Source organism: Lepidothrix coronata, unplaced genomic scaffold (assembly GCF_001604755.1).
Source record: "Lepidothrix coronata isolate B3197 unplaced genomic scaffold, Lepidothrix_coronata-1.0 Scaffold249, whole genome shotgun sequence".
Lineage (NCBI taxonomy): Eukaryota > Metazoa > Chordata > Aves > Passeriformes > Pipridae > Lepidothrix > Lepidothrix coronata.
The window spans coordinates 363,881-377,600 of NW_016690429.1; the positions used below are offsets into that span (position 1 = coordinate 363,881).

Genomic DNA, 13,720 nt, shown 5'->3' on the forward strand with positions numbered 1-13,720 from the left:
CCTCAGCCTGGGAGTGTAACAGGGGTTGACATTCAGCAGCACAAACTTCAAGGCCACTTTTGAGTTGGGATCAGTAGGAACATGCGCCATCAGCAAGGAGCATGAGCTGAGAAAAGCCAGCCCAGGATATAAGTCAAACCCTTGCTGACTGAGAATTGCTGGCATGATGTAGCTATGAAAGGCAAAAACTACACAGGCTGTGGAAAGTGAAGTATTTGCAGCAGAGACAGGGAAGTGCTGATGACACTCCAGAAAACCAGCAATGGCAGACGTCAAATAAAGTGCATAATTCTGGCAACCCGTGGTCAAAAAAAAGATTCACTTAAATTTCAAGGATGCAAAGAGGGCTACAAAGACAGGCAGAGGGAGGAAAAAAAAGTGATGAAGAATCTGTGGTTATGTTATGCCTACTGAAAAGTCATCTGGGTGAAAGGAAATATGTCAGGGTCATCCTAATGAGAGATGAAAAGAACACAGTTAAGAAGATAGAAGTATAATCAGGATATGAATCAGTTCAGCTTGGTTATTAAGATTATATATCATCAGAGAAGTGAGTGTCTGCAATAATCTCTGTTTGAAATTGCATGGCAAAACGTTGTCACTTTTGGAACAAGAGGATTACTCTGAACCAGAATAGGACAGTGTCTGTCCAAACAAAAGCCTGGACATGATGACCCACAGGATTTAGCCCCATAGAAGCTTAACAGTAGGATGCAAACTGAGGCTTCTGAGAGATGGCAAATATGCTGCTTACAAAAACTGCTCTTCTAGAACAAGTAGGTAAACATAAACCAAGTCATTTCCAGAGAGAACACACCAAGAATCTGGGACATTGATCTCTTCCACCAATAGAGCTGCTGGCAAAGACTTTGATTTTGCTGTCGCTCAGCAGAAGGGCAGTGCTGGTGTCAGATACCAGACAACAGCATCAGAAGCAGCAGCAAGCCTCCAAAAAGAGACAGGCACACGTTACAGCATTTGTGCAATGAGTCAGAAAAAGCCGTAAATCAAGCCAAGATCCTGTGGAACAAAGCTGCTTTAGGAATATAAAATCTCCGTCACGGACTGAGGATCTAGGAAGGCAAGTCATTCATTTGGGTTGAATTTCCTGTGCTACCAAATTTATGTTGTAATTTCCCCCCTTCCTCAGTGGCAGCTAAAGCACCTTCCAGGTGGCTATTACAAGGCATGTAACATACTGTACCCCTTTGGGGTAAGACTTAATTACACATAAGTAGTTTTGGTTCTGCTCTCAATTCTGCCACAAATTCAGTGTATGACCACTGGAAAGTAACTTATTTTATTTGTATTTATCTTTAAAAAGAAAAAAAAAAAAAGAAAAAGAAAATTTTTCTCTAAAACTCTTGTTTGTCCAATTAGAACATCTCAGCAATGGTTTTCTAGAGGCTTTGTAGAGCACATAAATAAATAAATAAATAAACAAATACATAAATGGCAGTTATGGATCAACATTGTACAAATGGCAAATGAAAATGATCTTCCCTAATGACACCATGAATATATATGCACAGAAACTATAGAAATAGTAAAGGTAACTTTAAAATTTAATCAGAAAATCAAAACAATGGAAAAATATTAGGGATGTAGAGCTCATCAGGGCAAGCAGAGTCAATTAACTGTTCAGCTGTCCAAGCACAGAGCAGAAAATCTCTTTTTCGCTTATCACCGAGTACAATGACCACTATGATCCCAGCTGTAATCAAATACATAATTGAAAAAGAACTAAACCAGAGAAATCGAAACCAAAAAACACAGGGCCAGATCTGACTGACACACCACTGATTCCAGTGGAATTAACTGGTTGGATGCTCCCACTCACTCCAGCAATCAGAAGTTAACAATTATTACCCTGAACAGCTTCCCACTGCTGATGGGACCTTTCCCATACACCAGAAAACTTATGCACAATGACCTACATTAGTACAACACACTTTTTTTTTTTTTTTTGCTTTTATGTCTATATAAAAATTAGATGTGTATTGTTACCCTAATATTTACATAAAGCATAACAATGAATTCAGTTGCTGGGTCACCAGCAGTTCATCTGCACAAGAGCCATCTGCATCACTGCATTTCAGGCTGTTGCAATGCACAAAATGATGTCACAGGGAACAGACTGGCTACAGCTTCACCTCTACTCACTGTTCTATTTATGAAGACTCATGACAAAAAACTGTAACAGGCAAATAAGGAAAACAGCATGAAATGCATCTACAATAATAGGGAACAATTATCTGTCTTGAAACGTAACCACTTGGAAATTCAGTCTGTCAAGGAACTGGACATTTAATTATTATAATCATTCTAAACAAGAACTAATTGAAACTGAAGACTCACTTTTATCTAGACTTTTGCTTATGAATTTTAAGTATGTTACCTATTAGGATATAACCAAATCTATGAAAATCCAAACAAATTACTCCCCTTACAGTAAGCCTTCCTTATGCAGCACAAGCCTGCTTTCCTTTTTTTTTGAGGCATCTGAATGAATATTTCTAGCTAATGGCTAAATTCTTTTCCATATCTAGATTCAAAGAGGCAAGGAATATGTATACTTTGCTATTCCCCTAGAGAACAGATTTATTTTAGGACAAGAAAAACTATGCCTGCTTTCAAATTTTATCTCTTCCTCATGCTTTCCTGCCACCACTTGTGAATGTAAAAGTTAAACTACCTAGAACTATCTAAGGAAAAAAATCTAATTTCACAGCTATAACCAAAGTATACCCTACAATAATTGCTACTGATTCTGTAAGTTCCATCTTTTCACCTTCATACAACCTTGACAGTTACTAAATTACAGTTGAAAATACACTGACATAATTTATTAACATGGTCCCATCAACTGACTTAGCATTGGGATCAGATTTGTATTTTTATGTTGTACTGTATGTGAGAAATGCCTCAGACAAATCCATAGAATCATTTAGGTTGAAAAGACCTTTAAGATCATCTGTACCAGTTCTAACATCAGCATTTTCTTTCTATGCCCCCCTAGGTTACATTCATGACCTAAACTCATTTGGAACAATTTTACGTATCTTAGTGTCATTAGAAGTGTCCTTGATGCACCACAGAAGTTCAGGTGTGTGCTTCCATTAATTCCAGTTAGGTCTCAGATCTTTGGGAATTCAAGATGCATGTCAGGTAGAACCAAATATCCTTGATTTTCTTCTTGTGAAATTATAATGTACCACTCTATAGTAAAATCCAGGTTTAGGAACTGCAGCCACAGTTGCAGGGAGAAGCACTGTCCTTTTTGCTGACTCATTTTTCAAGTTCAAAGAATAAAGTCAGGAACATCATGACAAAAAGGGTCTCTGTGCAACAGCCAAGGAACAGCTCCATGTGCCGTAGTTCTGGTAGTGACCCACAGGTTTAGTCTTTGCTACCGTGTCACCTATAAAAGAAGAGGAAAGAGTTACCTACACAAAATGGACCAAACAAGGATGACAGATGTGCTTTGTTGCTGCAAAGGAACATGAACACATCATGAATGAACGTGACCCAGCCAACCTTTACACCGTGCAGAGAGGCAGAATCTCCACACAAATGTTAATTACACTGATGTTCAATAGCACAAGGGAGATCTACAGATAAAAAAGTGGCCATTCACTATTAAATTTGGCACTGGAATCTCATGGAAATCTCCTATTTTCCTTTGCTTCATGTCATTTTCAACACCAGTGCCTACAGCACGAGTGTACATCCCAAAAGACCGTTCATGCAAACCGCTACCCATTCCCAGCGGTCCATCTTGTGGATGGGAGGGAACCAGGGAACAGACAGCACATGGTCTGCAGAGGGGAAAAACTGTTCTTGCAGAAGAAATCTCTCCCAGACAGCACTTCTCCCATGGGACCCCACAGCCTCTCCCCCTTCAAACCAAATGCCAGGGGCTGCAGGGACCTGTGTTTAAGCCTTAATGCACACACAGGCACAAACCCAGCGGGGTTTGGGTACAGAGTGAGGAGGGTTCCTGTTGGATTTCCCACCCTGGAAATGGATGAGGACAGGCAGCCTGCAAGGAGAAAAGCTTTGTCAGCTCTGCTCTGTAGTGTCTAGACATGTCACAAAACTGAAGAGACGCTCAGCGTAGAGAAGTTTTTATTTCCTTCCCTGAGGGAACTGATGGAAGATACGAGCCCCTCAGCTTTTCACATTTTAACTGTCCCACTCAGCCAGTAACTATTCATCCAAATACTGAGCAGCATCAGCAGCCTCCCATGCTTCAAGTTCCACAATTTTTACTTATTTTCATGGAACGAAAAGATAGAGGACTTAAAATTGATTAAATGGCATTTCCTCTTTCAGCGTATAATTAACCTGTGGAAGCCATTGTCCCAAGTAGCACTGATCCCAAGGTCTTAGAAGGCTTTAAAAATTGATTACAAATTTAAATGGTAATGAGATCATCTCTGGTGCATAACAGAAAAAAAAAATTAATACGGAATGGATCTCAACCCTTTTGTTTTAGACATAAGGCAACTATTACACTGGAAGAACTTCATGTACGTGTACCTTTTCTGTAATTGTCCCAGAGGGTTTTGCTGTGTCTGATTTAAGCATCTCAGTTCTGACACTCACAGGTGGCTGTAGGGTTTGGGCTACTGGTCTGACGGTTCATATAGTCCTCTTTGTGTAAAATTCTAATAATACACTTAATAAATATTTCGTTGGTTGATCTGAGACAAATCTTTGGTTCATTTTCAAAATAAAAAACTAAGTTATATCATACTTTCCTTTTCTCTGTTAGCAAGGGAAATTTTCTTTCCATTCCATTTCCCTTCCAATTCAAAAATAGTGAACTTGAGTGCCACAAGCTTCTGTTCTGAATCTGAAGTTACCATTGCTCATTGTATTCGTGCAACAACTATATCTTGGTTGACAGAGAAAACTACCCACAAGACAGGCAAAATACCTGCAGGGGAAATATGGGTGCCAGGACAGATTCTGTAGCACAGCTTTTGCTGTCTAGCAAGCAGATATCTACAAGTGAGCTTGTCATCCAGGGTTTCCCTGGTACAGGAGAGAGAAAGAAATACTCATGGGAACATTCTTGTGGATGGGCACAGCCATGCTGTGAGATCACCCATTGCTCCCCATGTGACTTGGGAGAATCCTAAAAACTCAGCTTGGCTGGAAATATTCCTGCAGCTGGGAACAACAAATCCCAATGAATCCCCTTAGATTCACACCTCAGCTCAAGTGCCAGTTGTTTGCTTAGCCTAGCCCTCAGAGAAATCTCCTATGGTGATAAAAACCAATGGAAAATGTACTCCACATCCCAGCAAAATAGAGAAAGAGTTTAGTGAAACAACATTTGCCCTCATATTGCTACACCCTGCCCTCTCTTAGCCCCACACAAACTCACTGGAGTTGATGAATTTGCAGAGGTCTAATTGCAGGCAGGATGATTTGTCCCGCTCCAGCTTTATAAAGACATCCCTAAGCTCATCAGAATGCAATACCACAGTCTGTACTTCACTGGCTGCAGTACTTGTCATGGGTAATAAAATAAACGATCCATGCCAAATTCACCCTTCTCTCAGTAAACTCCCACTGACTCAGGCTGCCTCTTTTCCCTGAGTAAGAGCAAAAGTCATGAACACGGTGTGTGACTCATGTGGTCAGTTGATCTCAGTGAACCAAAAGGCAAATTTTCCCAGGAAGGAAGAGGCAGCTGCATGAATGAAGATTTGACACCTGAGGCCCTCAGTCATCAGTGACAACATAAAGCTCCTTGTTCTGCCCCTTATCCTTCTGGTACCTGCTGAAGGTGTCAAGGATATTTAATGCTGGCTCAGTCTTATCCAGTAAGGTCCTTTAGGTATAAGTTGCCAGCTCTCTTCTGGTATGTCCAGAGATTTTCTTATTCAATATCTAAAACTCCTACTTTGCTGGTCTGACCCTTCAGCACGATGCTACAACACTACCCCTTATTTATATATGAGTAGTTAAAAGTCAGTGCCTGAGAAAAAATTTAAAGGCTGAGGGTACTCTTTATCTTGCAATAACTGACTGCAGTTACCCACACTGATTCTAGAGCATGCAGGTCAACTTTCAGGTGTATTATCCACCACAGGAGAACAGCAGGACCCAGGCACACTATGGACTACACCTCTGGTACCTGATAAATAAAACTGATCACAGGATCACAGAGCGGTCTGGGTTCGAAGGGGCCTCAGAGACCACCTAATTCCAACCCCTCTGTCATGGGCAGAGATGCCACTGCCTCTGATCTTCAAAACAGGAACAGGCTTTTTCAAACTGGTTGGCTTGGTCAGATTTTTCCAGCAAGCCTGACACTGTGCAATGTCAGTAACTGGGCTTCAGATCGCTGGTGTCACACCACAGCTGCCCAAACCTTCTAATGTTTCCTCTTTCATCCAGAAATTAGTGCAGTTTTCATTCCTTAGAACAACCATTATTAAACAACATTTGGTGACAGCATTTGCTTATTAACTCAGACTGTAACCTAATCAACAACATTCATTCCCAGCTAGAAGAGGCTGTAAAGGGAAAAGCTGAGCATATGTCTCTCCTTGCTATTGCCTGCTAAAGACTCCTGGTTTATGATATATTTAGACATGCAGTTTGTGACTTGTTGAACTTCAATGCACTGAACCCATTTTAAATTGTTAAGCAGACAGAGGAACGTGATATTTACTCTCTGCTAGCCATTAATTAAGAAATAAGATAGCATAACAAAGGGTTGTTTGGGGTTTTGTTAAAAAACAGGCCATCTACAGGATGGTCTGTAATTAGAAATGATCTGAACCAACCTGATTTCCAGTAGTGCTCAGTGTCACACAGTTCCTGCTGCCATCAGTGCAGGTTCTCAACAACTCCCAAGCCATGCTGGTACTTTCAAAAGTTAAAAGGGCTTTCCAGTAGCACAGGAATTTACCAGTGTCACCTAAAGCTAAAGACCTTGGAGCCATGTACTCCATCTGCAAACTGAAGGATCGATCCTGGAATGTGATTATCCCTCTAGCACTGGTCACAATGGAATAGTTTCTCTGCCCACTAGAGATTGAAGCAGGGCCTTATTCAGTTTGACTCCAGGAGTAAAGGGGCTGTTCTGACCCAGTGTTTCCCTCTCTGAGAGCAATTACATTAATCATTGCTTTCCAAAACACTGTAGAGGCCAGTACTGGTGCTCACACCCACAGATGCAATGCCATAAGCAAGAGCCACCTTTAAATATAGGCGATCTCTGTACTTGCCTTTGTGGTTTTGACTTTATTTCCACTGCTGCAAGACCAACCTGAATAGTCTGGTAGTACTTTACAGTCCTCTCCATCCAAACAGGGGTTCATGTGACACCACCACTTCTGTAGGACAATGGAAGCTAGAAACAGGAAAGAGAAAAAGGATAGAATATCTTTTATTACTATTGGTTTTAGCAGGGAAGTTTGGTAGCACCAACAATTACTGTTCTAATAGTGAATCACACAGAGTGCTTTTGAGCTAAAAAACTCCTCCAGCCCTCAGAAGGGTAAATGCCATATGCAAATGGTGAAGACAGGCAAGCACCACCAGAGACAGACTCCAGCATTTGAATTGACCTCTGGAAATGCCTTTCCATCTCCACTGACTACAAAAACGACTTGCTTCCTTCATTTACATGCTTCAGTCAAGTACCTGCTGCAAGGTGGAATGAAGCTGAGGCTCCTTATTTAATCCAGATATGCATATGCAAGACTGGACGTGGAAATGCCAGTTTCTCTCTTCACTGGGTGAGAAAATGGAATTGCACAGAGATATAACCACATGAGGTCTGTCAGGAAACAGTGCAGGTAAGAATGTGGAAACCACTGGCAAGCATTAGATTATCAACTAAAAATCTACCTGCAGTTACACTGCCAGTTTTTCAATATGTTTTGGAAGACTACAGTAGCACACTTTAACTGTGCAAATTTATTAATTTTCTACCCTTAAGCCATTTTTTATTAATAAGACCATGCCTGTTATTTTTACAAATGTAGTCATGACTTTATGAAACTGCTGGTAAAAAGATATATACTTTCCCACAAACAGCTGCAAGCATCTGCATGCACTTCTCAGTTTTGCAATGTTCATGGGACTTACCAAATCCCTGAAAATTATCATGAAATATGTCAGTTAACAATCCTACATAATCTAGATTGAATTTCAAAATAAAATATGGGTTAAAATGCTGATTTAGCTAGTCTGCATTATTCTATTATGTGCACAAACTGCTGAAATGCCTGCTTGAAAGGACAACACACTCAAAAGAGATGAACAAAAATAACAGTCTACTTCAAGTAAAGCACTTCTTTCCTTTTAATTTTAAGGCATATTTGTACTTCTGCAACCTTTAAATTAGGGCGACAAGCAGGCAAGCCGACATCAGGATATTGCTGAAATGTTCATTCAATTACTTTTGGTTTGCACTTTCACTCAAAGCCTATATGAAAAGCACTGTGAAAAAATATCCTTCTGGAACAGTAGTTTGGCTTTCATAAACTAATTTTTCAGTCTTACAACATTATAAAATAAGTGTGAATTTTCACCAGACATTTGGGTCTCAGATCATTTGCATTAATGCTGTTTGACTGTTGACAAAGGGGGTGAAACTTAACTGTGCTTCCAAGGAGGTGAGGGATCACTCCCACTCCAGGCATATGGTCCAGTCATCTATTTTATCCATTTTATCTCTGCTACTTTCTAAATTTATTCCAATTTCTATACCATGTTTATTTTAGGTAAATGCAGAAGCCTGAGGGCACATGCAGAGGGCTCTGAGGAGGCAGGAGATCCTGGCAACAAACCAGCTGTGATTTCAGAGCTCTGCCTCAAAGCCAGCGAGTCCCAGAGGGCTCCATCACCACAGCTCTGCACAGGAATGCTGGGAGAAGGGATGCAGTGACACACTGAGGCTTTGCCTGCACTCTGACATGGGAATGTGCTTTCATATACCTGAAAACATAAGTTCAACTTCAGATCTGGAAGTCACCTGTTCCCTGCAGGCATCTAGAATCCCTTGTGCCTCAGTTACTCCGATAGCTCCTTTAGTTCCATGGATTCTCATTGGATTCCTGAGGATCAGGCTGGCAAAACTCTAGTTACTGGCTGTCCAGAGGTGTTTTCCAGAGAATGATTTCTCCTTGGAATGCCCACCAGCCCCACAGAGCCAAGAACATGCTATCACTGCCCCACTGGGCAGTAGGACGATTTATGTCAGCTTGTTTGGCAGTTTTTGTGGGGCTCTGTTTTTTAAAGAAAAAACAAACAAACAAACAAAAAACCCCACACACAAACAACAAACCAAAATAAACACCTGTGGCACAGTCTGAAATAAAAGCCGGGAAATTTTCCTCTCTTTCTGCTTTCCTTCCTCTCACAAGCAGCCAAACTGGTGCAGCTCAGAGGCAGGTAACCTTTGCTGGAGGAACAAGGGGGGAGAGATGGAGCAGAGAGGCCGAAGGAAAACTTCCTCAGAGAGTCCTGCTTTTGGCACCTTAGGGATTTCTTTCCCAGGGAGAAAGAGGGGTGAGGACAAGGTCACAAAGGATGGAGTGAAAAAAGCTGGTGTGTTGGGGTAGGTAGGGCTGGGTGATTCAAGGTAGGAACTACAGGTACCAAGCCCCATGTGTGTGATCAGCAGCAGAGGGACAGTTGCTGACCTGGTGTAAATGATCAATACTACTGGATAACACCTGAAGTTAAAAGAAAATAAAATACTACCACGAGCCAATTGCTCTATAAAATCTTTTTTTTTTGGTTAGAAAAGTAACTCTATGCTTTGGGTATATCCTTCCCTTTAAACTCAGGGCAAAATACAGGCAAATTAAGCAGGTCTGCATTCAGGAAAAATGTGCTGAAAAAGAAAACTGAGTGTCTGTATCAGACTGTAATATGCAAATTCAAGACATAAACTGTTTCTGGCTTTCACAGTGTAGAAGCCTACTGAAGGATATGTATAGAGTGGGAGAAAACACATCTAATCCTGGGGCTAAGGAAAGATGGTGAGTTCTGTAGCTCAGAAACTATAACTGTAGTCCCACATGCCTGCAAAAATAAGCGAAGTCTGCTAAAACATTACCCTAAGGGGTGAGGGGGAATCAAAGGCTTCTACTGGAAAAATCAAAATCTTACATTCATAATATTTTGTTGCATTTAATTTCAACTATATTTTAAGAAAAAACAGCTACCAAATTCCTTCAGCAATTGAATCAAGCTTCTACAATATTTATAGATTTCTGCCATAGAATGACAGTGTCACCTTTGCCATCCTTAAATTAGTTTAAAATAATGCCCAACTTCTATTACCTGTTATATGTAAAAGCATTTCTACTATTTGATGTGTCACCTAAAAATACAGAAGATATTTCTGATGTAACAAGAAAACTCCCTAACAAATTGCACATTAAAGTTGATTGTATTCCTGAATTACAAGGCATGAAAAGACTAAGCATCTAAAAAATAGAAAATAAAAATCTACTTTCTTTAATATCTGTTTTGAGAACCTCATAATAAGTTTTTTTTAAAAAGAAAAGAACAGATTCACATGTACTTAGAGTTTTATGTTTGAAATCAAATATTTCTGAATGCTAGATTAAAATTGGACTTTGGAGCTTTTGTTTTATACCTAACTGAAATGGTTGCAATTTTATGTGCAAAAGAATGAAAACAGAAGGGTCTTGCTGGTAACTTTGAGATTAAAAAAAAAAGTAAATCTGTCTTGGAGTAGCTTTACTACATTAAAAAAAAAGCAGCATCCTCTCCTTGGAATAGACTAAGGCAACTGGGCCCCATTTTTCATTGCCCTGGGAGGTGTCCTAGCTCAGACAGTGTCCTGTACAGCCCTGTGCTTGCTTCACTCTCCAAACTCTGCAATATTTGAGATTGCCACACATGGAACTGAATTAACTTGGGACATCATTGTAGCGCTGGTGTCCAGTGTAAGAGCCCATTAGGCACATTAAATGGTGGAAAGAGAACAGCTCTCACTATCAGCTGTCCAAGCACTGTCTGCATGCCCAGCCTTAGGGTTGCATTTATTATCTGTTGAGTTTTAACCAAGCTACTCTCTTCTAAGACACCTGGAAGAGTTAATACCATAAGCTCGAATTTCTGGGCTTATGCAGTTTTCAGACTAGTTTTAAAGGAGAATTCTTGTGTGAAAAAATTAAGGAGCTTTATTGGCACACACACAAAATGGACTAGTACATATATTAAGAGGATTAATTACACCAAGATTTATGCACAGACTCATTATCATCAACGCACAGAGATGTTTCCAAAATTAACAAAAGGAAGGATTACGCTTTAGAGGCAATGGGGGGGAAGTCAAACATCAAGGAGACTAAACTCCTCAAACAATGAACCACGAGTGAGCAGGAGGTTGCTTACCTTCCACACACGAGGGCTGGGCCCGTGTTGTCCCAGCCACCTGCCCCGGGAAGCAGGAACACTTCACTGTCTGGGATCGCTCCTCGATCCGGTTCTTATTGCAGCAGCGGTGCACGGCCACAACCTCACATGTCCCCTGCTTGACCTGGTGCTGGCCTAACAAATGCAGAGACAGGTGATGGAGAGCAAAACAAAACATCAGCACGTAAAGGAAGAGACACTTCATACAGTCCTGCGAGGTACTCAATCTCCCCAGCGTCAGCTTAAATCCCAGAAAGACAAAGAGGCAAAGCACCTTGTAGGATCTGGCTCGTTCCCTGAGTTTATCCTATTCTTACTAACAAAGATTAGTTCATCATAAATCAATTTTTCAGTCTATATTCCCTGGCCTTTACAGAGCCACGGGGAGAAAAGGAAGTTGGAGTAGTCAATTAGATAGGAAGAAAAGACACGCAGACAGAAGAAACTCTTCCTTCCTTTGACTTCCTGTCTTCCATTAGGTTTGATACTCAATTCTTTCACTTCATAAATGGACACAATGGACAGGATAATGTTTAATGCAGGAGAAAGTTATCTTAAATAGTAGGGAAACTTTCCAACACAACATGTAAGTACTGCCTGTTGCTTGCAGACAACAAGAATGAGGTAGGCTGAAAAGCTGCCATGGGCAGTCAAGTTTTGTCAAAAAAGAAAAGGAAAAAACCACACCCAAACTATATGGATTTCCCAAGTTCCCTCCTAGATCATTCTGAATAAACCTGTGATAAATGTTCTATAAATATTCTAAATATTCTGTGCTCTTGAGTGCATTTCCTCACAATTCGCTGTCCCTTATTTCTCTGAGGTTATTTTCCCCTTCCTCTCTTTTCCTTGCTCTTGCCTTCACATCTGATCTCACTGCTCCTTGCACCTGACCCTTTTCTTCCACTGCCAAACTTACTCTGTGTCCTGCCTAAAACCCTTCCTCAGAAACTTCACAAACCCCTCTCCTCTTTGCATAAGTCATTTCCACACCCTCAGTTCCCTGAACAGCCTTCAAGTGCTTCATCTTGCATTTGTCTTGTCTTATTTAGAGCAGAGCCTTGGAAGGCTCTTATCTGTGTTTGTAAAGCACCTTGTAAATTAACAGCACTACAGAACAGGGGGAGTTATTTCATAAGTGAGCTAGACAGAGAGACAAGGCTGAGAATAATAAAAATAGTCACCATCAAAGCAGTACAGGCTCCTGACATGAGAAGAGACAACAGCACAGTTATTAGTGTAGGTGTGGCTGATATCAAAGGCACAGAGACTGAGGAAAGGCAGGGGAAAGGGAGGGCACTCTTCAGGAACAGACTTTTTTTTGGTTTCTGGATTTTTTTTCTTTTTTACAAAATCTGTTACTAATGTCAGACAGAGTTTATTGGCAGACCTAATATCAATATCATAATAAACATGGAAAAAATGAAAAAAAGCTACTAGTCCCTTGGACAGCAGCTTCTCTGTAAGTCAATATGGAAAACAAATACACAGAAGACAAGGTAAATTGGCCACTTCATTCCAAATTATGGTTCCACAAAACACTTCACATGACAATGCTTGGAGTTAATAAGGTGGCATGGAGTTCTGACAGAAAAGATTTTGTAAAATGAGGTTGTTAAGAGAGTATATTTATTTAATTATCTGTGTATTAGATCTACAGCCTGAATCAAAACTCTTTGGAGTAAACAGAAAAAACTTCCATTGGTTTCCTACAGTGCTTACTGCGGTGGTCCCTGCATTCACTGGAGTCAACAACAAAATTTCTATTGACTTCAGGAGAGCAAGGTCATTTTGGACTGTCTCTTGAGAAGGTGATTTTATAAGGGAGGGAAAAAAAAGCAAAAATTTTTAACTGCCCAGGCCACATGTTTCTCATGTTTGCCATGTATCTCATCTGAAAGACCAAGTGGCCAGGTCTTCACTTTAATTGAAGTCATTAGTCACCAGATATCAGATGCCAAGATAAAAGCCTTTTTTCCAGAAGGGACATCATAAGGATGGACTAGATCCAGCTCCAACACTCAGCATGTAGCTGCAAGAATGTCTATTTTCAAGCTCAAATCCTGCTTCCCTCAGGTGAAGAGTCCTGTTAAGCCAATACCAAAAGAAATCAAACAGGTTGACCCTGAGCATACAGCCCCAAAAACCCGGGGCTCTCTTTCAATCATGTTGTTTGAATTTTAAAGCAGTGACAGCTCTGCCCTGAAGTACCAGGAGCCAACAGACACACTGCTGTTTGCAGAAGGCAAGATTAAGTTCCCTCATGAATGCACCCTTTGGTTTAGTAGCTGTTTTG

At 40.6% G+C, this 13,720-nt stretch overlaps 1 protein-coding gene across 7 annotated transcripts in view; it reads right to left on the reverse strand.

Annotated features, from left to right (window-relative positions):
• Positions 1-1,544: 1,544 nt before the first annotated feature.
• The window catches only part of FAM19A4 (family with sequence similarity 19 member A4, C-C motif chemokine like), a 79,299-nt gene continuing 67,123 nt past the window's right edge, over positions 1,545-13,720 (reverse strand). For 5 of the 7 annotated variants that reach the window (XM_017835129.1, XM_017835128.1, XM_017835134.1 and 2 more), the window contains 3 exons: positions 11,404-11,559; positions 7,292-7,375; positions 1,545-3,421 (listed from right to left, as the gene is read on the reverse strand). In XM_017835129.1, coding sequence (XP_017690618.1) covers positions 3,324-3,421; positions 7,292-7,375; positions 11,404-11,559 — 338 coding nt within the window. In that variant the 3' untranslated portion in view covers positions 1,545-3,323. Of the gene's footprint in view, positions 3,422-7,250; positions 7,376-11,403; positions 11,560-13,720 lie in introns of all 7 variants that reach the window. The other 2 variants (XM_017835132.1, XM_017835135.1) reach the window with 1 other exon arrangement.